Source organism: Cyprinodon tularosa, unplaced genomic scaffold (genome assembly GCF_016077235.1).
Source record: "Cyprinodon tularosa strain WSP-4 unplaced genomic scaffold, ASM1607723v1 ctg106, whole genome shotgun sequence".
Lineage (NCBI taxonomy): Eukaryota > Metazoa > Chordata > Actinopteri > Cyprinodontiformes > Cyprinodontidae > Cyprinodon > Cyprinodon tularosa.
Window position 1 is genome coordinate 2,105,506 of NW_024037849.1, and position 27,993 is coordinate 2,133,498.

Consider the following 27,993-nt stretch of genomic DNA (forward strand, 5'->3'; position numbering starts at 1 on the left):
TAAATCTGTCTCTGTCATTATACTGAATTTCTGTCATTACAGCTCTAAGGAAGCTGCAGCTTGGGGAAGAGCAGTGAAGGCGCAAAGGAAGGAGGAGGCGAGAGGAAATGGCAGGGAGGAGGTAAGGGATTAAGGCGAAAGAGTACATCAGAAGGAGGAAGGAGACAGAGGGATGATGAGTTGGGATTATTTTAGAGTATAGTCTAACTTTAAATGCCCCCTGCAGTTGGAGATATTAGGGAACAGTGCAGCCGATTAACTCTAACGGAAAGACAACTAACATGAAAACTCAGACATTCTCTCTGCACTGTACCGTTTAAAAGTTTCAGCCTCTCTTTTGCTCTCTCTTCATAGATGTTAGAGATCAACTGATACAGGTTTTTGAAGGCCAATGCTGATACCAGTTTTTTTTGTATATGCTGACAATTATTTGTTTTACAGGATGAGTTTATACTAATAATAATTTAACTTTATCAATCTCACATTGAGGAAATATACCTCTGCATTTAACCCATCCCCTTGGGGAGCAGTGGGCTGCCATCGTGGGGCATCCGGGGAGCAGAGTGGAGTGAAGGGTCTTGCTCAGAGACCCAGAGTGGTAGTCTGTGGGAGTGGGGGTCGAAATCAGAACCTCGGGGTTCTAAGCTCTATGCCCTAACCACTAGGCCGCCACTCCCCCTTTGATTTTTCTTTCTCCATTTTTATGCAAAAAGTGACAAACAATCACACAAATTGACCCAGAGATTGACACGAAACTCAATAGGAACAAAACTTGGCATTAAGAACTGTTAGCAGGGAATGGCAATGCGTGTGCTTCATTGGTGTTACTGTTTTAAATTCTGAAGCATCAGAGCCTTGCTTTAAATTTCATGAAGGGTTGTCACTAAAGAGGCTTAGCATTTAAAATACAGACAAAAAAGAAATGGAAAACCAGAGGAGGTGAGAGAAAAATAAGCTGAATATGATAAAGAAAGTACTATGGGTTTCTGAAAGCTTGTCTACCAAACTTAACTTCCTGGAACCTTTAAACTACCTTGGCTGTTGTCTTTGTGGGTCTCTAATTGGAGACCGAAACTGACCATTTATATAGATATCCTCCCCTGACCCTGACCCAGCATTCTGCCAACAGCAACAGCAGAGCCCAACATTCGATTAAAACTGTTAAATTTATACTAACTAATTATTCAGATTGTATTTAATTATTGTGAGATTATCCTATAGTGTTGGTGATTCAAAAGCCATGGACCGGCAATGTAAAATCTAAGAAACTGTGTAGACAGACTGGATTTTAAATAAATCCTTTTGCACATGACTCTTCAAAAGAAAATAACAAAGTAAATCCTGTTTAAAGCTACAGTGTGTAATTTTCAGCGACATCTAGCGGTCAGACTACAGACCGCAGCAACATGAACATCTCCCCCCCACCGCTTCTCCCCCCCAACAGTACGGCGAGCGTTACGGGACAAAATTTCTTCTACGACATCCACATCACCTACCCTCTCAAGTGATGAGGTTTGTTTACATAGATAATTTTACAGATAGTATTTCATTAGTCTGTGTAGGGTATAGATTTCATGTAGACTTAAGATAATAAATATACCCGTTATTTTTTCTACATCGTTGTGACGTCTTGGTGAGCTGCTTTGCATGGTGATATAAACAGACGAAGTAATTGTAGTCATTAGTTTAACAGCGAGATTGTGTTCGCTGGAAGAATATATATCCCCCGTTTACAGAGTCCAAGTCATTTTGGTGGCACGGGGGTTACAACGCGAGGGAGAGGGAGAGGACGAGGGCGAAGGCAGGGAGGCCGTGCAGCTAGGGCCAGGCGAGAGAGGGGAGCCAGCGGGGTGAGAGCAGAGGAGGAAAGGCTTGAAGATCTCCAAAGGAGCCGGAGAGAAGTAACCGAGGTATATATCCAGAAAATTATTTTACAGAAAATTACTGAATCATTACCTGTGAAACGTCAGGGACGTTGCTGAATAAGTATACTGGAGAGTAACAGCATCATCATGCAGCATGTTATTGTTTTAGACAGGTCTGAGCATCCTGTACTCCAAAAACTGCAGTGATATTAGACAATTGTGTGTGTAGGATTAATTACCTGTCCAAGAGAAAACTGGCAACTTGAGCGTCACTTTGAAAACCTTTTTCCTCCATCAGTGACTTCCATCGTGTAAATGCCGTGCCAATGTTGATCCGTGTTTTTTGCCGTTTCTTGTCACGCTTGCGTTTATTCTCGTCGTGTTTCCGCTTCTTAGATGACGGGGGTTCGGTGTCCGCCGCTTTTCGTTGTGATACAGAGTAGGCATGATCCTCCATTCGTCTGATGTTTGGCCACACAGTGCCAAACAGTTTGCAAAGTCACTCACGCCTGCCGCCTTGTTCACCTTTCTTGTTACTGAGGCGCAGTATACCTGCTTCTTCTTCTTCTTTGGTTTCAGGCAGACTAAACGCTTCTCAGGCATAATACTGCCATCTACTGTTCAGTACCGTCTCAGTTAATCTCTCTCAACTTGCCGTAGTTATTTTTGAGCGTCATGGGAGATCTCGCAATCGCTAGTTTGTTGCCTCTGCGCTTGCCGTAGCGCAAAGATGTCAGCCTCCATGGCTGCGAGACCCGCTCCTATGTAATTATAAATAACGAATTCTAAGGCAACGCAAATATTATGGTTAAAAGGCTGAGCTCATAGGTGATGATAAATAACATAGTTATGTATAATATATTAAATTTCTGACTTTATATGCCTGTAATTATTACACACTGTAGCTTTAAGTAATTTCCCCAAAGTTCCATATCAGTTAAGCTCTACAGTCAGATCAAAACCACCCTAATTTGAAAAAGCTTCGAATAATTTAGACCTTTCATAGAAAAACTCTTCAGAATGTGTCTCTAAACTTGATCATACAGCTCTCTCTTTACCATTAGGGTTTAAAATTGTTAATATTCAACCAACCAACACAATTTCGATTATATTTAATTGTATCTCAGGTGATAAAATGACTTTTCTCCCTCTTTGAAGATCTACTCTTCATGTGCGTTAAAACCTGATATAAGACCTTTCTCCAACAAAGTTGCAGCAAGTACGAGGTGTAGAGCTTTCTAAATGCTTTTGGAGCTTGATCTTTATTGCTAGATGAACCACTACATAAAAGTCATGCCAGACCTTTGAGTTTCTACTGCGATCATTTAATTAAACAGCCTCTAGTTAACTAGAATAATTTCAGTCATGTCTTAGCACTAGTATATATATACATATATACAGTCCTACTCTATAATTCAGATCATTATTGAAGGGTTCATGAATTGCAGTATTTCAAACACGTAGATTCTATAAATTATTTACACAGGCATTTTACTTATAAAAATGTTTTGCTTAGAGCTAATGAACATAACGACAGTGAAGATTTGTAATATTAATATAATATTATCTAAACGGACATATTTTGGATAATTGAACTAAAGGAGATCATTGCAAAGAGGAAGCCATAAGAGAATAGAAAAAAGAAAAAAAAAAGATTTGTAATATTAAATCTCAATCGTTTACAAAACTGTTTTAAAATATATATTTTTGATGATGTAACTAATACCTTTTTAAAGTTTTACCTTTTCAAAAAGGTACATTTAATCTGACAACCAGCCTCACTGGAATGCAAATTCAAATTTATTGAATATGACTATATATCTGCATATGAGGCTTTGTGTCAAACTATGACACACAATATAAAGTTTCATAAAGCCAGATTTGGGATTTGGAGCCCTGGTACTTTAAAGTAGGCTTTACTCCTAAAACAAACTAGAATCTCAGATTTGAATCCCCAAAACTGAAAATGTCTGTGAGCCAGTTTTTCAGAACCTATTGTTTCATGTTCAGAACATGACTTTCCTTTAGTCTCAACAACAAAATTGAAAACTCAGGGATCGCAGGGGGAAAGTATTTTCAGGAATTATACCTGACAGATAAACAGCAGAGATATGGGAATGTCTTCTTTTATAAACCCGGTGATTATTTCTTCCCTAAACCACAGCAGGACCAATCTCATCTCAGAGCACTTAATAGCATCAACGTGATGCAAATCTAAAAGAAATAAGGTATAGAAATGCTGCAGCAAATTGATCATACTGTGAAGGTAATTGGAATAAACCTGCCACTACAATAAAATATTGCCTGCAGCAAACATCTGCAAGAAAGCCCAATCCTGATACCTTTGGACTAAAGCTCTGGGAAGAAAAACACATGTGACATTTGAATTGATATCCTCATTTGCCGTGTGTTTTCCTTAGACATGTCGACTCCCTGCTGGGAGAGACTGCAAGGAAAAACAAACAAGCGCAGCCTCCAAACACCAAAGAGTGGCAGACATCGCAACAAAAGACAGTCTTGCTCTTCAACATGTAAGCTGGTGCTGCTGACTTACATCTTGGTTGCTCATGTCCCAGTAAGGTCTCTCTCCGTACGACATCACCTCCCAGGTGACAATCCCGTAACTCCAGACATCTGAAGCAGAAGTGAATTTCCTGTAGGCGATCGCCTCTGGAGCCGTCCACCGCACTGGGATTTTACCCCCCTTAGGGAGAAAAAAGAAGACAAGACAGATATAAAGGATGACAACAAAAAAAGAAAGGCTGCATTCAGGGGATTTGTTGTGCTTAGAAATTCAGCTTAAGTAGAACAAAGTATAGAAAAAAGGTCATAGGAAGTGCATCAAAATAAAGTGTACTTTACTTACAACACATGCAAGTTTAAAAGAAATAAGAAAACTATATATTGATTATATTCCAAGCAGTGGGCCAATTTTTCCCTGGTAATAAAGAAAAAGCAGATGTTTGTTAAGATACACCGCCAAACCCAAACAAACACATCTGTCTTTTCTTTCCTAATGAAAACAAAGCATTGGTGGAACAAAAGCTTTTCTTTTCAGGCTGCTGGCTAAAATCCAGGATTTAAGGGTGGAATATGTTTCTACTATCTGTCAAAAAAGTACACAAGCTGTCACAAAATCAATGAAAGAGGTTGTTATTTCATAGCAGGGTTTTTCCTTGCTTAGGACACAGTACAATAGTTCCCAGAAAAGTTATTCTTTTTCTTACCAGTGAGCTGGTGTAGGTGGGGTCCGATGTGTCCTCCTCCAAATACCTCGATAAGCCGAAGTCGGACACCTTACAAACCAGGTTACTGTTCACCAGTATGTTCCGTGCTGCTAAGTCCCGGTGAACATAGCTCATCTCTGCCAGGTACCTGTAACATCAACAGGATTTACTGACTGAATGCTTCTTATCTGTTTCCAGCTTTGGTACAATAATGGAATTTAGAGTGTGTATTTGGGTCTTTGTGTGCTTCCGTACTCTTGTGTGTGAGCTTTCCCTGCCAGCCACATTCGATAAAATCGTAACGAGATTTAATATTTATGTATACGTTCATGTTTGCGTGTTATCACTGCCTGCAGTAAAACACAGATAGGATCTGTGTCCTACAGCGGGATAGAATGTAAGATCTCAACCTGCCAAGTCACCAAGTTGTAGCGCTCCGTGTAAATACCTGGGCTTACATTAAGGCAGGTAGAGAGGTTTAACTATGTGCAGTTCCGCATAAGGATCTCAATCACAGAAGGATCAGAATATTTTCCCTGTTTATCTTTGTAATAAAAAGGATCAGTGTGGTGGAAGTATCTCTGTGTGTGTCTGCACCTCATTCCAGATGCGATGCCTCTCAGCATGCCGACCAGCTGGATTACAGGAAACTGTCCATCATTTTGCTAAAACAGAAAAACACAAATTAATGTAAGTTTGTATTTGACTTACAAAAACCTTTTAAAATGCCAGCACACATTATAAAGGTACTATCATTATTTCATTGTTAAAGATGTCAAAGATGTAGGACGTCCACTTTGAGTGGATTTTGGTTTCAGAAGATCTTTTAGGGGAAAAAACTCATGTTGGCTTTGTGATAAACATTTAGAACCGTGAATTAAGCATGAAGCTGTTGCGTCGATGTTTAAGTTCAGTCTTCACTGACAGAAATCTTGGATCATCCTGAATAAATAGATAATTTAAGATAAACTATTGCCATAAATTTATATTTTCAACATCTGCAATTGCTGTGCAAGCACAGATCTGTGAATGGTTATGAAAGATGTACATTTTCTAAGAGACAGTCTAAAAGTTAATGGTGCCTAGTGACATATTATTCCTAAAAAGACAAAAATCCAAACAATAGTATATGGTTATGTTGAAACAATGCAATATACTGTATATAAACGCTTGTTACTTCTGATAGACCTTACTTAGTCTATTTTGAACCTTATGCCATCTGCCCCTTTGAAGTTGTGCTTTACCTTCTCCTTTCTAGACAAATAAACGATTGGCCAGGTTACAAGAAAGGTACAGTTACACTCTAGAATAACATTTCAATTATTTAGGAAGAATTTAAAATGGACACTCTTCACCCATTCTGAGCTTGATCTGTTTTGTTTTGCTAAACATTTCAAGACGCACTTAAAAGGCTTGCATCAGTTCTTCAAAATCAAACATTCTCCACCAAATAAGTGAATCAGGGGGGTAGCATACTAATGCACAAAGCATCCTTTATATTTGTTTCTGTAAAAAGTTGCAAATCATTTCCTCCCCTTAGCAATTAGGTGCCACTTTGTTACTTGATCATAAACACATCAAAGACTGATTTAAGTCTGTGACTGTCAGGAAATAAACAACTCAATAATTCCAAGGGATACAAATATTTTAAGCAAGGCACTACACCTTTTCTAGGAGAGTAAATAGAGATCTGAAAAAAAATCACAGAATTAATGGATGTTGAATAAACAGAAACACATTGTTTGTTTGGTCACAGATAAAAGCCTGAGGATGGCTTATGATTCCTCCTTATTAAAAAGGACATTTGATTAAAATATTTGCCTGAAGTGGGCTGATGGCACAGGCAAACCCTTTGGGACACCCAGACATCTTTACAGACATTCATTGCCATGCTTATAATCCTTCCATTAAACGATTAATACAGATAAAACAATTTGTGAGGCATGTTTATAGGATTCAGTAGGTACTGTACCTTAACACGGGGCGCACTGACTTAAAAATAGATATTTGGTTAAACTATTTTGGCTTTTTGCTTTTTATTCTCTCACTTCTGTAAATCATCGCCTCTGTTTCATTTAAAACCTTGGTGTCGACCCCCACTGACATAGCTGCAGTCTGAGTTGTGTGTCTTTTAATTCATTTTGTGTGTCAAACTGAGCCTTTGATGATCCCCTGGCCTAATCCTCCAAAGGGAAAAAAATTGCTTCTAGGTGCAAACACGCAAGCCTTCTGCATCTTTGCTCCAGGTTGTGTGCCTTCAGCATGGTCACAACAGCAACACCAGCAGGATCGATCGCTGTGCGTGTGTACGTGTGCGAGTCATCTGATGGGTTTCTGAGTCAAATGGGGTCACACTGTGAGAACTGGGCATCAAAGAGTTTTCTCTTTCTGTTTTTAGCAGCACCTCAAAAGGAGGCCAGGATCAAAGACATGGACAGGCTGGCAGCATGAGGGAGAAAGAGTGCAGGAACAGAGCAAAAGCTAGAAAAGGAAGAATGGGAAGCTGTTTCTTTCTCCCCTTTCTTGTTTTGTCATTTTTGAAACCCCCTGTCCTATCTTCAACTGGTTCTTTGTGTTAACAATACACTGTTTGCATAGTGTGCGAACATTTGTTTGTTGAGAGTGTCTACATAACTAAAGCCTTGCTTTAGTTTGTAAACAGTGTAAGATGCATGCACGCTCCTTACCCTCAAAAATGAGTCTAAAGCTCCATTCTCCATGAACTCTGTGATGATCATCGTCGGTCTGCTTTTAGTGACCACGCCCTCCAGTCTGATGATATTTGGCTGGTCAAACTGGCCCATGATTGATGCCTCGGCCAAGAAATCTCTCCTCTGACGCTCAGAGTAGCCCACCTTAAGCGTCTTGATCGCCACAGGGATTTCTTTTTTCCCAACAGGTTTCAGGCGACCTTTGTAAACCTCCCCAAACTCACCTTAAGAAGAGTAAATATTAGAACAAATATTAGGAAGAAAAAAATCGGGGAAAATCTAATGCAAGATGTTAATTCAGAAGGCTGTCCACTTTTGAGGAAAAAAAATCCATTATTCTAAAAGAAAAGAAGAAGTTGATGAATGGTCGTTATCTACTGTATAAATGTGCAAATGTGAAAGAAATATGAGGGATTTATTTTTTAAATTAGGGTTGGTTTGGTGTCATATTGATGGACTCAGCTGGAGCAGCTTTACCAGAACAGAGAGAGGCTAAAGGGCAGAATCCTTTTTCTGGTCTAAATGTGTAATAAACAAAGGGAGTCTTTCTATTGCTGTTTTCTATAAGTTAGAAATGACACATACCTTTTTCAGTGTTTGAACAGGACAAAGATCATTGCCATTATTGCCTATAGACATAGCTTTGCTGTAAGTACTATATTCTTTTGATGAAATAAAGCCTGATGGATAAAGAGGCAGAGTTAAAGGTTTGAATCTTTTGTGTAACATACTGCTATATTTTTTATAGTTGTTACTAATAATTTTATTCATACATTTCAACAAGGCAAAAATTGAAAGAGTGTAGGAATTTGAGACTTACATGAATTAAATCAAAACTACATAAATCCCACATGTATGAACCAATAAAAACCTCCAATCAGAGGCAGCGCTTTTTCCTTTGTAACTTGCAACGATTTCTTTGTTAATCATCTTGCCTTCGATATATAATCGAATTGTTTATTTCAAAACATTTTCTTGAAGATTTTATTTTCTTTTTTTAAGTAGGTCAATAATTAAATGCATCAAAACCTTAAAAAATTTCCTAAAATCTTCTCGTACAAACATATTTCAACTATTAGTTTAATATGACAACGGCTTTTAAATGTTGTTTTTAAAGCAAAACATAGGGTGTGGTCTTTATAAAAGACGTCTATATAAAAATGTCTTCAAATTGTCATTCTAAAGGTATGTTACCTGAAGAAAACTGAACAAAAAAAAGGAAAATAAGTATAAACCGATTAAGGGCCTTAAAGAAACATGCAGAATGTTGAAGTGCATAAGTCCTTTTTGCTGCTTCCCTACTTAGAGATCAGTATACAGCCTTTGAAACTTGCACAGATCACATAGGTTTCATGCTTCTTACACAACTGGGATTGTATTTTGATGCCCCATATTAAAGAGGCAGACTACCACTCTTAATGCAATGTTCTGTAATGCAAATTAAAAAAAAGGTAGGACTCCCTGCTATCAATAAACTCCGCCATTTTTGAAAATTTTTGGTTTCTTATTAAATTACAACTAATTAAATATATACACATTTTCAATTAAATTAAATTAATTATTCACCTGAGGCATTGTCAATATGAATGTAAAAATCATTAGTTTCCTTCTGGAAATCAAGTCTAAATCTAGTTGCCAACAAATCTAAGGTGTATAAAACCTAAAATAGTTGCTCTTATATATTCCTTTTGAAATCAAAATTAACCTCTGTCTCCGATTACTTTCAAGTAGATACTAGCATAAACATTTAATATGAAAGCATTTTGGTGAACTAAGCTGCATTTTTTTCAAGTATCAAACAAATGATTAGAAAATATTTTTTGTGTCAAATTCATAAAAACCATCAATATTTAATTTCGTATTTGGTCACCTGGTATGCATTTTCTGATGTGATAAAAATAATGTGATCAAAAAGTAGTTGTGACCTCAACAACCTGAACATTTCCATTCTGCAGAGACATCTCTTTTGTCAAAATAAACCCACAAATCTGATGATGGAGTACATAAGAATTGAATTAACTTCAAAATAAAAGCTCTCGCTCCACAGATAAAATTGGTGCGTGAATAATGGATGAGAGATGGGAATTGGATGACAGGGCCGTGCCGTCGAGGCTCACAGTGATCTGTGCTCCACATATCATCGCTCATTAAAAACTACCTTGTGTCAGTCTTGTAAACCAGAACAGGCACAGATGAATGAAGGAAGGAGAACGGAGAGAAGATGGAATGGGAATAAAAGAGGACGCTCTTCAAATCTACGTTCAGTCTAGACTCTGTTAGGAAAGGACTGTTAGACAAGATGTCTTGGTCTGTCCTATTATAAATATAATGTGTTTCTCGACTTTTTCTTCAGTCAAACAAATTGCTTTCTGTGAAGGACATTTCCTACGGAGTGGGTGATAGTAATGGGAAGAGAGGGTATTATTACAGAGGAAAGGAAAAAAGGGAGTCAGGTGGGATATTTTTATTATCTCTTTAAGGCTCTTTCTTTAATCTTCACTTCTCAATCTGTTATTCTGCGTTTCCTTCCATAGTTCATTGTTTAGAATTTCTATGTTCAAAAACAAACCTAAACTCAAGAGGGTCTAAATCAAAGTCAGCACTGAGGATCGGATAGAGAATCAAAGGAGCACAGGAAAGAAAAAAAAGTAACAGATCCACTGACAGAGTCTTTCTCTCACTTAGAAAAAGTGAGTTATGGAGTTCTTGAAGTAGTCAAAGTGTGACCACATCTCATCTCACCCCTCCTTGTTTTTCCCTCCTTTCATGTCATTTTCATTTCTCTTCGTTCACCTCTGGCTGGAATGAGAATCCCTTAGCTCAGAATAATAAAGCACTAAAAGAAGAGATTACCAAAAGCTCCTCAAAGTGGCTCGGCAGAGCAAAGGCCAAAGCCCTTCCTTGCAGTGGTGAGGGTCTGGATCTAGTCCATGACCTTTAACACCAGGGGCTCAATGGGTGCTTTGGGTGTGATTAGTTTTTGGTCCTGTGTTAAATAAGTTATGAGTTATCAGGGGCACAAAATCTAAAGAAAAAACATGCCTCCATCTGATCTTAAGTGGGCTAAAAGAAAAATATTATCTAATAAAATGAAAGGTAACATAATCTAAAAGAGATTACAGAGAAACTATGAGGTACCGGAATAGTACTTTTTTACATGTCATACCTCAGACTAAGTATACAATCCCTGTCACATGGTTCTCTATGATGCCTATCCTTTAAATATTAAAATCCAATAAACAATACTCATAATCCAACCAAAAAGATGAAGATTGAATCCTTGAAACCCTTAGAACATTACACACACTTTAATAAGCCATATTAGTAGTAAAACAAATTAGTAAATCTCTCTGTTTAAAAAAGAAAAACAACAGAACAGTTTAGTTATTATTTTATGATTTTCAACATGTACTTTGTCTATCCTGCTATTGTCACCATGAACCTGAAAAAGCAATAAAAAATTATTAGAGGGAAAAAAAAAACGGTCCAGATGTTAAAACAGTAGGTATTTATGTTTGACTGATAACATTCATACATCAGAAGATCTAGAAGGGATGAAACTACAACCAATGTTGCAATTTACTTGATTACTGTACTTAAGTAATTTTTCAAAATATATGAACTTTAGTAGAGTAATTTTTTGGAAGGTACTTCCAAAACTACTCTACTTTTACTACTCTGCTGCATTTCAAGGAAGCTCCTAGTTACTTGTTACTTTTTAAATGCGATTTCAATGTGCAAGATAGCAGCCCTTAGGACTAAATTTGAACTCCGCTGTTTTAGAGAATTGCATGACCTTCCACAAATGTGAGAAACTCAGGGCAGATATTTTTTTAGTTTATAATTTTAATTAGGGTGTTGCCATATAACGAAGTTCTTTAGTAGGAGGAGTTGCAGGTTCTTTGCGGTAATAGATTCAACCTTGAACCTCTATTTCATAATGAAAATGTGAGGAGAAGCAGGACAATCCTGTGTTGTTTTTGCTTTGTTTTTAAATAAGAAATAATAACCAAAATAACATTTTTGAGCATTTTAATGCTGAAGTTCCTTACAAGTTGTGCAGAATTTGTAGCAAGTGGTTCTAAGCATCAATATATCAGGTGGTTTCTGAAAGTTACATGGTACTTAAAAATTACTCTCAAAATAAAACTGAAAATTACACAGAAATGTACTGATATAATAAAGTTTAATTATTATTTTTGAATAGTTAAGTACTTTTAAATCAATGTGCTTTTGAATACTTAAGTATTTTCAAAAGTGAGTACTTCAATACTTTAACTTCAGTCGATGTCTGACTGAGTAACTTTAACTTAGTTGAGTAAGATTTGACTATGAGCATCAAAACTTTTACTCAACTACTACTCTTGAGTACTTTGTCCACCATTGACTACAACAGATCCAAAATATATGGGGAAAAAAAAGCAGTGCAGTCAGATAAAAACTAATAAAACAGGGGGAAAATGTATAAAAAGTAATGTGGAATGTTAAAAAGCTGATACTTGACAGCATAGGATGGATTTTAATCAGCAAAGTGTGTTTGGCTAATTAAATTCTGACTTATACTGTTGTTTGATAAATTTTGCATCAGTTTTTCCTACTCCTTTAAAAAGCTCAATTTCAGAGATTATAGCCTCAAAATAATAACTTCTGATGAAGTTTTGGGACCAGCTTTTTTCTTTTGCCAAACATCACACAGCATTTTTACAGAGAGAGACTGAGCTCAAAAGAAAATGCAAGAAGACAGTTTTAATTTATTCCTGTGAAAGCTTGCTGCATGAATAAAACATGCCATCTTCAAAGGAAAAAAATAATAAAGCAAAATAATAAATTGCCATTGCATGATTCCAGATCGTTCTTTTTGACACACAAATGTGGAACAGTAAGGGAACTGACTCATATGAGTTTTTTTAGCTGGTTAACAAGAGAGCTAGAATCACAAAATAAACCAAAGTACTGTATAGCTTTCTCTGTTTAATATTTCACTTACTTTTTTTAAAGTAGACAGGAATTGTATTTGCATCTGTATTTCAATTATTTAACAGCCTCCAGAGTCAAATGTTCAAAAAAATTGAAACCATCAATCGTTCAAAAGCACCAAGTTTATGTAAATCTGTACCTGATCCGATGACTTCCTCTATTTTGACACAGGAAGGGTCAATTTCTTTGGCAAATTCCCGCACCGCCTCATTGGGGTCTTCATAGGTAAAAGGGTCAATGTAGATCTTGACCCCTGGTGAACTGCGACCCTCAGATAGGGTGGGAAAAGTCACAGTGGGGGTCGGACCACTGAACATGTCGGGCCTCAGAGTTATTTCTAAAAATAAAGTAAAAAGTTATTAGTATAGACATATATATATATATATATATATATATATATATATATATATATATATATATATATGTGTGTGTGTGTGTGTGTGTTTACGTAGGCGTGGCTATGTATGTGTGGGCGTCTATTCATTACATGGAGGAGACGATTTTCCATAAATCTTAGCACATCATGGAGACAGAGTGCTTTAGTGGGGACCAGTGTCTCAGTAAAAAGCTGTTTTAGGCTTAGGTGTTAGGTTTAGGACTAAGGTTTGAATTGAGTTTAGGTTGGGATTAGGGTTAAGTATGAACCTGTAATGGTTATTAGGGCTAGGGTCCCAGTTAGGCATTAGAAATTGGTTAGCAGTGAATGGAAGTCAATTGAAAGTCCCTACGAGGATAGAAAAAATGTGCTTGTGGGTGTGAGTGTGTCTGTGGGTGTGTGTGTGAAAGCAGAATTTTTGCTTCATTAATAATTTTCATAACAATGAAATAAAGATTGCGGCTGTACCTCCTCCTGTGTTGTACTGCTGCAGCTTGTCACCATACACACTCTCCTTCAAATGTCTCCTCCTACAGTGAGAAAGGAAAAACAGCCAAAGCTTCAGGGGAAGAAGTCCTAAGAACACATACATTTTACACAACAGCTCTGAATGTTGCAAAAGTAAAATGCAAATTGACAATTCTATATCAAACTGGGTTGAGGTAAAATAGTCTTCTGGTCAAAAGAGAAGGCTAAGTTTAAACGACTATTACTGCACTCTGTCATCAGCTCTCGCTTTTCTAGCTTCACCTCGTAAATGAAAGAACAAGTAGAAGCTCCCTGCAGTTTCTTCATCTGTCATTAGATCTTTAGAAGATACATAATAATGGCACATTTCAATAAATTATGGTATAATCAGAAGGTTGATTATTTAATCATCTATACCAAAAAATAGAAATTCATTCTTTATTCAATGTATTATGTATAGTTTATTATATGTCAAGTTTTTAGTTTTATTTCTTGTCCTACTTGTATGTTGTGTTTATATCATGACAATTAAGGGGAATGGCAGATATGCCCACATGTTAACATGAAGACCAAGCAGATAATTTAAATACAAAAATGGTAGTCTAATTAAATACCATATCTCCATGTACTGTATTAAGTTCTGTTCTTGTCTAGTGCTACTTCTGCATGTTTCATCAGTTAGGAAATGGGAAGTATCCATAGGTGGGTAGAGTGTCCAAAAATTGTACTCAAGTAAGAATAGCAATACTTTAAAAAATTTTTTACTCAAGTAAAATAGTATTCGCTAAAAAGGCTGCTAAGAAACTGTTGGATAATAACATCTGATTTAATGTTTATAAATGGTGCTGGCACTTAGAAAACCAATCAGTACAATGAGAACAGTATATACAGTATTAGGGTAAGGGAACAAACTTCCACTGTTTATATCTACTGTATGTTTACCTGATTTTGTAATGGTTCAAATTACTCAGAGAGGACACCGTACTCAGAGATTTTCTTCAGGTAGGAGTAGTGATACTTTCAACAATATTACTCAGGTAAAAATAAAAAGTACAGCACAATAAACCTACTCATAATTTTTTTTTTTTTCAAACTGTAACTCGAGTTACTAAATGTAACTAATTACTTACTACCCACCTGTGAATGTACTGTAATACAGTACATTCACAAGCAAAACTAAGATCTACACAGAGCGGTTCAAGCAGCTGCTATGATTTCCGTACATATTAGGATGCAAGTAGAAAGAAAATATACTATCTGACAGACAACTTTTATGTCAGTCTAGAGCACAAGAGGACCATAAGATAATTTCAATAATAATCCTGAAAGAGGACTCCTTTCTTTTTTATGATTGGTCATATGTTTTATTCTCTAAGAAAAAACATTTTGGGGTTTAAATTGGTGTAAGCCATAATGATCAAAATCAGGAATTAGAAAAGCTTGAATTACAGTGTATCTGACTCTAGAAAATGAAGTGAAGCTATGAGTTTCAGATGTCAACTGGGGCTGCATAGTTGCCACATTGGTTAGAGCAGTAATTGGATTTTATCCACAGCTAAGGCTGGGCAAAAAATAATATCAGAATATATAACAATACATACCTTATCAATATCAATAGAAAATATGTCTGACAGAAAGATCTATAATTGCACTGAACCCTTCTCCAGAACCGCCTTGCATTCTCGGTGATTTGAGCAGAGAGAAGGATTTAGCCTCTTAACCTCTATAAGCCAAGCTAAGTAAGGTTGGTGACAGGGCTGCCCTCCTTTTTATGGTTCATGCATAAGTTCAGCAAAGGTTAGGGAAACAATTTCAATCAGCACTTTCCCTGGTCTTTCTTTTAGTTAAAAAAAAATGTATAATATATATATATATATATATATATATATATATAATTATAAATATCAACTGATATGAAACACTATACAACAAACTATGTTCGAATTCACAATCTTCTTCAACACTTGAGAATATATGTGTTTAATTGAAATATTTAATTACTGCAAAAAGTTCTAGTCCAGATGTAAAAAAACTGAAAGGTAAGGAAAACATTTTCTATAGATCCATAACATTTTCAACACAAGTAAATAGAGAATTAGAGCAGTTGAAATGAACACAAACCAATGAAATTGATTTAGCTTTTTGGCTAGAGGCCTGTAGAACAACAAAGACAACAATCAGTCAGAGCAAACTAAACAGTATTTAGGTGAGATGAATTCTTAATGCCCTCTGGCCAGACAAGATCAGCAGCTATCATTTGTGCGTAAGCATACCATAACTAAGTCAACTCATTGGAAAGCCATTTTTAAATGGAACCAATTGAGTTTTTTCAGATAACTCAGAGTTACCTGGAAAAAAAAAAATGTGTTCACCCATCGAAAAGGTCAGATTTCAGAGATTAACCCCAGAAATATACCTGATAGCAGAAACAAAGAAAATATTGGCCCAGACTTGCATAGAAGATAAAAGCAAAGTGAAAACGGCTGTTGAAAGTTCTTTAAATGTCCTTATTTTAGAAGAAAAACAATAATTTTTAAATCTCATTCTGTACTTTCAAGAATCTCTGTTAAATAGTAAAGTTTATATTTCAGATTAACTAAAGCTACAGATGATTAAACAAAATTTTGAATAAAAAACAGTAAAATAAGTATATTCCACTGAACAGAAAATATTCCACTGAAGATAAATATATCAAACACCAACATACTCACCCTCAAACTCTCATTGATCTACAGGTTTACAACCTGTTAGCTTAAAAATAATTGATCTTTTATTTAATCTAAATGCTAAATTTGAGTTCTGATTGTTTATATTTCATAGTTACCTATGTTATTAACCAATTTTAAATGTTTAAAGCCTGGATCATTAAATTATTACTTTCAGAAAATTGTTTGTTTTTCAAACTACAGTTGTCACGTAGCTTCTGTGTATATTGAAATTATCTATAGGTTAAATTTGATAATTTATTTGCCTAACATGTGCATCATTTGAAATACATTATATGTATAATCTTTTATAGATTTTCTGTTCTCTACTTGTGTCTGATATCTGTTTTCAAAAACAGAAATATCACAATGATGATGCAGAGGTCTCAATTATGATTCACTTCATTTGAAATGGGTTAACACTATAATTTACTTAAAACTACTTTTAAATATAATACTTGATCACATTCTAGTATCTAAAATTCTGTATTTAGGGTCATATGACTAGTTTTGACTTGATAGCAGATTTCCTCCACTTACATTAATTATTTCCTTAAAAACACTGTTATTTGCAATTAATATGTTAAGAAATTACCTGGTGCATATGATGGCAAGAGCTACCAATGAGACGACACACACTCCACCTACTAAAGAACTTGCAGTCAGATAGAGCTGCTGTCCAAGCTCTGACTTGTACTCATCTGCAGGGGCAAAAACAAATACATAAATAATTTAGCAAACAAACTGGTATGAGGGATTTTATTTTTCTCTCTCTTTCATATGCCTACGACAGGCGATTCGACAGTGAATATGTATCAAACAACTAAAATCTCCAACAACTCTAAATATGTGGGCAAAATGAATCACCTTACAGACAGGCATTCGCTTTACAACCTTTTTCCCTCTCAGAAACCCTTTCCTCTTACAGAAAACCTCCACTCACACACATCTCCACACACTCCAGCCACCCACCCACGCTCTTACCATCAGTGAGGGTTTGAAAGAGCATCTCTTTGCTGTAGGCTCCGTAGCCGGCCACAGTGCGGGCCCTCACCTGGACCACATAGCCTGTGCCAGGCCTCAGGCCCTCAAGGACAACGTTGGGTGTATCACTCTGGACCACTGAGCTGTTCAGCAACGATGACTGGAACTGCAGAGAAGGCAGATCAATAATTCAGTGCATGACAGACTATACTGTTAGTTATTATAGGTGAGTCTTAATAAATTGGACTCAAATTGTAAAGTAAGATTTACTTGTTAATTCATTTCTAATAATTTCAGTACGATTTGCACCATGTTTTTTCTCCCATGCTGTTTACATTTAACTGCTGCACTTTATGAAATGCAAATGTTAATTTCACTGCCAAGTTGCTGCTCATTTACTGTCTGAAAGCTGTACAAAACAAAATTTTGTTTTGCATACAACATTGCATGCAAAATGACAATAAAAGTTGGCCAAGTCTAAGTCTAAACACAATTTATAAAAATGGTGGTTTATTTCAAGCATTTATTTCATTCATTTAACTTATAGCCAACAACGACCAAAAATTCAGCTTCTTATAAAAAATGAGAACTTCTTTTCTAGAAATGTAGGCTAACTGAATAAAGCTGATCATGTACAGTAGATATACTTGCTAGGGAAGGAAACTTTGCTTTTGATTTTCTTGTTGCTTCTAGTGTCAATGTGTTATTTCCTGTGGGATTTAGGTCTGACTGATTTGCTGGCCCGGTTCATTAACACTCAATTTATTTGCCCACATTGTTTTTTAGTAGATTGGGCAAATATTATCAGAATCTGGGTGTCAGCAGAACAACCATAATCCAACTATATCTCAAAAAACTTGGAATTTGTTCCTTTTAATCTTTCTCCAACTCTGGAACCTTGATTTTAAAATAAGATGCAAAATATTATTTAGTCTAACAGAGAACTTTCACCCACTGAGAACCAACGAGCACCAATCCATTCTTCTCTCCTTAGCCCTAAACAAGATATTACTTATGTATCTGCTTAAAGATTATGGCTTAACACACCAATCCAACAGTTACTCCAGCTGCAGTCCACATTTAGTGACCTCTGAAGTTACAATAGTGTTTGCTTCACAATCATTTCATTGTTGTGATTGTTCCCTTTGCTTTTGCACAGGTGCAAATTTTTCTGGCACAATTTTCCTCCCATTTAACTTTTCATTAATTTGCTTGGATATACCCCATGAATGTCCACAGCCAATCCCACCTCTTGTGCATTTTAACAGTTGTTAAAACACCATATGTTGACTTAAATAAAAAATATATAATAACCTCCTGATACAAATGCTGAAAGGGATTGGATTCAAACTTTTATATTTATTTAAATGCTTCAATGTTTTCTTTGGTTTTAATGCACAGTAAGTAGTAATGAGTCACTTTTGACTCTCAGTTATCATCAGGTAATTTTTTTGTGTTGCCCTTTAAACTGTTACTTTTCAAACAAAAAAAAAGATAACACTATGGTTTTGAATAATAGCAGGATACTGAAGTCTGAGGTTGTCACAGTACAATTTTAATAATTCTACAAACTTTCACCTTCACACCACAGAGTTCCTCTTTGATTACGTTGCGATTCTGTCCACAAGCATTTGCTGGAAAAATCTTTAATCATAAAGACTATCCTATTACCTCAGCTACTAATCTATACCATCATCTCACTTGGCCCATATCTGCTCTATCTTCCACTAATAACCAATAAAATAAGCAAAACATACATGCAGCTAGGCTCCAGCCCTTCTGCTTCGCAATCACCTTGACCCAACAAGGATAAGAGGATATAGAAATTGGATGGAGGTGCTTGTCTTGCTGCTCTTTTGTTAGCTTTTGGATTGCCTTTTTTCTAGACTTGTTTCTTCTGCTTGGTGAGTATTTTCTGAATTTTGTTTTTCACCATCCACACAGTTGGCCAGATTTTCTTTTTTGTTTCTGCCAACTTTTTTTTCTCCATTTTTAGGACTACTCATTAGTTTTAATTTGACATAATCCTTTTTGATATGACATCAATTTTTCTGTTAATATTTCACTCTCTCTTTCAATTTATGGATGATTATCATTCCTATGTCAATTATTTTTCCAATACATTTAACTTATTTCCTGATGATCACTTTTCTTCTGTCTTGCCCTTTTAATTCATTCAACTTTTTTCAATCCATGCAAATATTATAAAGCCTTTTTGCAGTTAATTAGCTTTTACCCACAGAGAAAGATGAGCCTGTGGACTTCTTTTGTTCCATTCATCCCAATGTTATCTTTTCTATCTAATAAATCCAAGGCTGTCACCTTTTACCTCCATCTGTACCCCCTTCTCCTCATTTAAGACTTCCTATTTTCTGTCATTTTCTTTCAGATAACAAGGTTTTACAGAGGCTAAATCTAAGAGAGGAAGGCAGAATGAAAGGAATGCTGTTGTGGTGGCATGAAGGTAGAGGGAGGGAATTGTGCCGCAAGAATGAAGGACGGCAGGGTGGGGAGGTCAACGGCAGAGCAAAGTGGAGAGGAAAAGAGATGATGGTGATGATCAAGAATACAGCACAGGAGGGAGAGGAGTGGGTGGAAATTGCCGGTAGATTGGGGAGAAAAAGGGCGGGTTATCAGAAGGAGACATGTGGTTAAATATGATTGAGTTTTATACCATAAATATTCATAGGGAAAACCCATTTTACACATGTCAGTCATTAAGTCTTTCTCTAGTATCAAAATAATCATCAGCAAGGCATTAAATGTCTTACTATGTTCCCTGTCTTTACGGTAACAGACATAAGTTATTTGAATATTATGTCTTTACTGTTGGGTGTAAAAGATATTATAGATTTATGTTACTAATATCAGCTGAAATTTAAGTGGGTGATTTTGGGGTTTTGTAGAGTTAATAGACAAATAAGTTGTGCGTAATGTTTGAATATACCTACAGAAAAAGATATGATGTAATTGGTAAAGTTTGTAATATAGAGTGTGTGGTGAGGAAGGCTTGGCTCCATGCTTACTGGAGTAAAAAGGTTGGAGGGCAGCCCATCTGGGAAGGCCTGGTAGACAGAGATAAGTATTGGGGGGAAATTCTGACTTTCTCCACCATATCAAATTTACTGCATTAAAACTCGTTATCTATAGAGTGGGAGTGAGTGAGGAGAGAGTAAGGAGCTGGAGGTGATGAGGAAGGTGAAAAAAATTAAAAAAACCGTAAAAAAAAAAAAAAAAAAAAAAAAAAAAGTGTGCAGCACAGCTGTCTGGTAAGGAGAGGCTTGTCCTCTCTCACCAGGCTTATCAAACTGTTCCCCTGGGACATCTTCACTTAAAGCTATGAGCTAAAATTAGTCTTTATGTGGTTGACTGCTTCACGGAGGAAAAGGCAGAATCCTAATTGACTTCTATATGAGACTTTATTAAAACAAAACTAACGGCAGATAAGGCTTACTAAGGGCAAAGTAACACGTTTGACAGTTTGTGTCAGAATGCAGCTATAATAAATATCTAGCACAACATCTCACTTTGTTTTTGGCTCATTTTTATTGTCCTCAAAGCTGTAAATACAGAACATTTTATCTTTTTTTGTTTACTATTCTTTACCTGCTTCTTGATAGAACTAGAGGAAGGTACTGCGCCTTGCCTAGGTTTAATCCCCATAAATCTCTTTCACAATTTGTAGTAATAAAATACTGACTTGGGTTCCAATGATTAGGACTTTATCTGAGACATAGACATCAAGCATCATTTAGATGATGGTTGAATTAAAACAACCTTTGCGTATTCTTGTTTCTCTTACATTTTCTCCTACAATGGGATTTTACTAACACCTCACATCAGAGTCAACAAATTTCCTTCACCTCAGTAAAAGCTTGTAAACTTAATGCAGTCGACCTGTGCGTAAGTGATTGTGTGTTCCTGAGAAATGTAATTCTGCATAATTACCACCCCATTAATTCTATATAAGGCAACGACTTCCCACGCTTGTCAAAAGATGTTTATTCATAGAAATGGCATTGAAGATGAAGAAGATAATCTTTACTGTTTCAGAGATCAAAGTTCAACTGACGGAGGGCTGAGCAGTGACCAGTAAAAAACCAAGCAGAGGGATATAAATTACAAGACCTGTAAATACCGTAGTTTCACTGTGACAGAAGTAAATAGGTAAAGAAAAATCATTTGTTCTGAAATTATTCAATGAAACTACTAATGGAAAAAAGAGGTACAAAATATTATGTAAATCGCCATTGACCAAAACAACACAAAATTCTGCAAAATCTCCTTTTAATACACAAACTGCACATCTCCAGACCACTTATATCATCCCTTCATCCCACTCTCCATTTCTCTCATACAATGCATAAATATTTTAGACAGATCCAAACCCAAATATTCCACATTTAGTGTAATAAAAAGTCAAGTATGGAGTCAGAAAGGGGTCAAAATTATTGTAAACTTAAAAACATTTTGACTTCTTTCTGACTCCATAGTCAAGGAGCTGCCATCGAGTGAAATCAATGCTAACTTTCTATCCATATTCTTTTCCAGATGTTATTTCAACAGTAGCTTGATCTCTGACTGTTTTTTTTTAACAAAATAAAAGCAAATTAAAGTGTCCCCTGGATACCGACATGCCTTGTAGTGACAGATAGTTCTGTCATCAGTCAAAAAAAATCTGATTTATAATTTTCCAATTGCATAATATATGATGTAGCCTAATAAAGTGGAAAATTGTAAAATGAAATGTAGTAATTTAGTGAAAAACTAGGTTTGGATAACAGCTGACTGATTGAGGAAGACTCCTAGATCAAGTCTGGAGCACCCGTACAATAGGATCCTCCCTGAGAGAAGATTAGAAATAGGGGAAAAATTGTGAATTCTACATTTGATCCTAAATCATTTGTAACCATTCAAGAACAATTTTTTTTCTTACGAATAGTTCTTGAATGAGGCCTATTGATTCAATATGGGTGTATCCAAATTAGATGATGGTTGAATCAACTTTATACTTTATATGGTATCAGCTTTGGTTAAAAAAAGAAGTTGATTCAACATATAAGCATCGATCACGTTTTGCACTGTCAACATCAGGTTTCAACCTGAATACATATTTCTGCCCTCTATATTTCAATGTTGATCCATTAATATTTTGCTATCTGGGAAGCAGAGGGAAAATTGCTGTATTAGAAATAAAATCTTTACAGTTCTGCGTGTATTTACTACCCATAACCCAATTCCTTGAAGAAACACATTCAGCTGTGACTGCAATTGCAATTCTTTTGGGCATTGTCTCTAGCAGCTTGCGACTTTTAGGGATGGAAATAGTAATCATTACATGAATACAGAAGCTCTACTCTCATTTTGATTTTTAAAGCCTTCAGTCAGGACTACATTTATTGTTTCAAAGATGAATGGATATTTAAATTATATCTGAGCTTTTCTGTTACTTTAAGGAAGGTATCTCCCACGGGGAAGGTTTAAATGCAGAGTGATTTTCCCCATTGTGGGACAATCAAGGGATTAACATCATCTTGCTACCATTTTACATGCAGGAAATTGGTATTTTAGGTGTAAAATGTTACCATATAAATTATAAATGACCAAAAAAACAAATTTCACATGTTTTCTGTGTACCCCTGTGGCCACATGAGTGACATGACTCAGACTTCAATCAGACTCAAGTCATTATTTCTATGACTTCAGACTTAACTTGAAAGTTGAAAGTTCAGGGTATTAAAGACTTAGACCATTTACTTAAAAATACTTTCCTTTTTTTTTGCCTAAAATGTAAAGTTGAGCAAAATTATTATTTAATAAATTAGTAATTATCATTAAATAATAATAATAACAATAATAATAATAATAATAATGCATTAAATAAATAATAATGAAATATTAAAATAAAAAATGCAGACCATGTCTCCATCTTACCACACTCTGTATCTACAGTATGACTGTATGAGCTACAGCACAAACAATAGAAATATATATATATATATATATTTTTTTTTTTTTTTTTCTTTTTTTTTTTTTCTTCCAACAATAATTACTTTTGTGTACATGAACCACAATTTACTCGACCAAATTGTGAAATTACATTGGGACCAAGTAGCACTAAATTGGTGACTTAGAAACTGTCACGGTTTTGGTTATATTGTGCTTTACTTTGCTCTATCTTCCCTAGTTTTATTGGTTTATTCCTTTTTTGTTGTAATTTCTAGATTTGTTAGTTCTCATGTTTTTCTGTTGTCCTCTGTTGCCCTCTTGTGTGTGTGTGTGTGTGTGTTTGTTCCTTTCCCCTTGGCTCCCTCGTTGTCTCCTCTCACACCTGCTCCTTGTCAGCTCATTAGCCCTGCCTTTGTCTCAGTCAGCTATATATGCTCTCCCTCTGCTCTCACTCTTTGTTGGTTCCTTTGTTGTTGCTGGTCCTGTCATCGCTGCAATCGTCTCCCCTCGTCTCTCCCTGGCTCCTTCTACGCGTTTTCCCTTGATATCTGTTCTGTTCTGGTCTGTTACATTTCAGTTGGATTTTTGGACTGCCTTTGTTAACCATTTTTTCATTAAATCTACAAGTATTCACCTCAGCCTCTCTGCCTCTGCATTTGGGTCCTCCAAACCTCAACCAAGACGTGACAGAAACAACAATGTCAAGGAACACTATGGACAGCGGAAACATGCAAGAGGAGGAGAGTTGTGTGTCAGAGGTCGTGGATGAGTCTCCTCCATCATACATTTTGTATTTAGAGGAGGAATAATGGGGGCGAAGTTGCTGTGGAAGAGGACGCCAGGGTGGCAGAAGCTTGGTTTGGTGTACGTAGAAGGCTTACAGCCGTACATGGTTGAGCCCTTGACTCGCAACGCTGCCAGTTCTGTTAGCTCTGAAGACACAGACGTCCATCACTATGAACACTGGAACGTAACTCAATGATAAAGTAAATTATTCTTATTTCTTATTTCAACCTTTGCGTATATTAGCTGCGACATACGAATTAAGACGCTATGGCTGAATAAATTTGATTGACAGATGAACGTTGATATATGATTAGCTGAATTCAGGTGTAAAAGCTGGTATAACTAAGTGGCCTGCATAAGATAATGAAAAAAACAACACAGATTTTAAGACGGGCTTTTTTCTTAGAAATAGAAATTTTCTAAATTTTGGGACAATATTGTCTGATAAAAAGTTCATTTATATACATGTTTAAGCCAAAATGATTTGACATTTAAATATGATTTCCGTACGACTTTAAATACTTAAAAATCCTGCCACTTTTTTGCTAACGACCAACTGCAAGTTTTATTCTGAAGAGGTTCTCTGACCTCAGCTGTGGATCTTTGCAGCTCTTCCAGAGATAAAATTAGATTCTGTTTCCATATCAAAAGCTCATCTTACATTAGATTTGCAGTTATTCTAAACCATATTCTGTCTCAATTGGACACTATTCTGTAAGGTATTCAAGTTATTGTGCTACTCCCTCTTCACTTTTCTTTTTAATAATGGTCTCTAATAATCATCTGAGGGCTTTATACTGACATTATATTACACATAGAAGGAAGCTGTTCACTAATTAACCCTGCTTCTTATTTAGTACCTAAACAGAAAAGGAGGCTGAATACATATGCCTGGATTGTGGGTAAAGGTTGAAGGGATAATTATTAACATCTATGTTTGCTATAGAAACCATGCAATGAGATAATTAAAAACTATTGTGTAGTTTTTAGACAGAGTTTAATACAGCGTTGCTTTTTTTTTTTTTTTTTTTTTACTTCAAAAACATGACTGTTGTAGTAAAACAGGATATATTAGACCTTTCCTTATTTTCAAGCCATTAAATATGCTCTGATATACTGTAGGCTTTTCCATATTTCTGAGAAGATTTGCAGCTCCAACCAGTGGAAAACATAACACTTGATTTAACTAAATATATTCAATTATCTGAAACTCTTACTCTGTTTTATTATCCTCTGCAAAGCAAACATGGTTTTCTTTCTTGTCAGTTAAATAAACAGGTTTGATTCACTATGATCAACAGCATCAAGTAATGCCTTGAATGTTTGCACAGCATTCTGTTTCATCTTTCTGTCTCATTCACAAAGAAAAGAGCCTCACTGAAACAACAGTGCATACACACTAATCAAATGAAGCTACGTTAAGTCATTCGCTGGGCTTTTGCATCAGATCAAAGTTTTCCCCATTACAAAACATAAACATTACCGATCGGAAAGAAAACTAATAATTCATTATGTTGTTAAGCAGGAAATATTTCTATTAAAGATTTTCTAAATTATAAAAAGCCACTGCACTGTAGGTGCACAAAGGAGCACTATTGCAAATCCTTTCTCCCAGCTGGTGTTGGAATCTATAATCTGCAAATAATTGCAGTGTTTTCTTTTCTGAGATGTGTTTTTTTTTTTTTCATTTGCTGTATATTTAATGCTGACATTTTTTCATTTTTTTCATCTTTCGAGACTTGTGTTTAGGATCTTTGTACTGTATGTATTGTTTCATATTGTATTGTATTCTAGTCAATTCTATTCTATTGTATTCCATTCCATTCCATCTTGTCCTATTTCAATCTAACCTGCAACTTGGTAATAACCTAGACATGATCTGTGAACATTACAGTGAAGTTGTAGAGATTAAGGCTGTGCCTGGATGTGATCATGAAAATATTCTAAAAGTGACTCTAAAAGAGTCACAACTGGTCAAGTTTACAGTAGTATTTCTGGTTCAGACCATAATTTGTGAGTCAAAGACATTTGACTTCGTAACAAGATGGAATAACGAGTAGAAAATCAGTATCAAAAAAGAGAAAAAAGAAATGTATATATTCTTCTGCTAAGAGAGATGGGGAAAAAAAGAGTGAAAAGCTGTGAGTAGTCTTAATTTCTTTTTGGTGTAGCTTACAATCCCTTGTCGGTGCTTTGTTCTTAGTTTTTTTTTTATAAATATATATATATATATATATATATATATATATATATATATATATATATATATATATATATATATATATATATATATATATCTGCAGTGAAGTGTTTTTCCAGCTCTGGGCTCAGCTTCAGCAAAGATGAGAGCAGTCTTACCTTTAGGTGATACATACTCTATCTAGTAAGTTACCTTTCAAGCACACAGCTTCGCATTCAGCAAATTACAAGGACTTCGTAAAAAATCACAGTTTCTTTCATTTAAGCAATTTTCTTCCTGAGAGTACAGTAGCAGCACCCTTTGATGGGAAAGCAATCCGGTCCTACACGTTTTACTCCTAAATTAGTTGCTTCTAACAAGCCCCAGGTCAGACATTTTCATGCCAATTTGTGAGTCTGCTGTTCATAGTGGCCCAATTCACACAGGCTGGGGATTTCTCCACTGAAACAGCTGTAAAATGCAAAGTGACACCAGTTTGTAACTGCATTCAGATATTAATACTCTGGTAACATAATTACAACCGATTCATCTCAAGATTGAGACAAAAAGACTTTTCATTTGTAAAGTAGCAGTAGATAACTCTTTTTCTCACATTTCTTTTGCAGTATGCAAGTTATAGTTAGTGGAAAAACAGACACTTATTGGTATAAAATGTCTGGAGACATTAGACCCAGATGACCATGTGTGATAGTACATGGGTCCTACTTTTAAAGATACCAGCTATAGAAGGTTCTATTGAGAGCTATATATATTTGTCTTGTAGAAAACAAAAGGATACATCTTCAAGAATTAAACTTTCCAACAAGGGGCCACAAAAATCACATAATATACCATAAAGTCCCAATATGCATATATGAAAATTACTTAAATTAACAGGTCGAATGGTTGGACAGACATTTTAACCCATTTCTGTTGGCCCTTAGATAAGAATATTTTTTGACCACCTGGGGACACTCACTGTAAAGAGCTTTGAACATTCCTCCTAAGATGTTTAGGTAATATAAATAAATAAAAAATGCGCTCAGATAAAAAAAAAAAAATTACTGCAACACACTGCATTTCAAAACCTTCATTACACACACTATAAAATGGTGGCACATCATAATTTATACACACACTTCATAGTCCTGACTGGACTTCTCTGTTTCTCTACATACACCCATGTAGAACTGCTTGAAGATACACTAACACATGTGGCAAGACAGTAAACAGTGTGACAGCATTTTAAAGTCTGGAGAGTTTCAAATATCACTTTTATAAAAAAACAAAAAAATAAAAAATAAAAAACATAAAAAAAAAAGTCCTAGAGCTCTGATGCTGATGTATAACTCAAGCAAAACACTTTAAACACAAAAAAAACCCCTCAGATCACTTATTTTAAGGAATATGACTGCATTTTACATCTTACATATGAAAATTATTATAGTAATGATGAAAATATAAATATGAAGTGGCTTGGTGTACATGTGAGTACAAATGAAGATGAAGAAAGATGAAGAGAAGAAAAGATAAGGACTCCCGCGGGGCACATATAAAGGTTATGAAGATTTTTTTTTGTTCATTTGTTCGCTTGCTAGAAAGCCTGTGGGGTAGACTTGGAGCATGCTGCAGGATTCACATGTCTAACATTTTTAACAAACACCTCAGGATCACCCTAAAGGAGCTGGAAACATTGAACAGGAAAATACATCTAGACCAACTTTACTAAGCCTAACGCCTGTTACATACTCCACAAGAAGTAAGAT

General features: G+C 35.7%; 1 protein-coding gene across 1 annotated transcript in view; it reads right to left on the reverse strand.

Annotated features, from left to right (window-relative positions):
* Positions 1-27,993, reverse strand: part of LOC119784896 (ephrin type-B receptor 1-like) — a 118,943-nt gene that overhangs the window by 7,749 nt on the left and 83,201 nt on the right. The window contains exons 10-17 of the mRNA XM_038287177.1: positions 17,314-17,479; positions 16,925-17,030; positions 13,625-13,686; positions 12,920-13,117; positions 7,780-8,027; positions 5,690-5,757; positions 5,093-5,240; positions 4,420-4,569 (exon numbers count right to left, since the gene is read on the reverse strand). Coding sequence (XP_038143105.1) covers positions 4,420-4,569; positions 5,093-5,240; positions 5,690-5,757; positions 7,780-8,027; positions 12,920-13,117; positions 13,625-13,686; positions 16,925-17,030; positions 17,314-17,479 — 1,146 coding nt within the window. The remainder of the gene's footprint in view (positions 1-4,419; positions 4,570-5,092; positions 5,241-5,689; positions 5,758-7,779; positions 8,028-12,919; positions 13,118-13,624; positions 13,687-16,924; positions 17,031-17,313; positions 17,480-27,993) is intronic.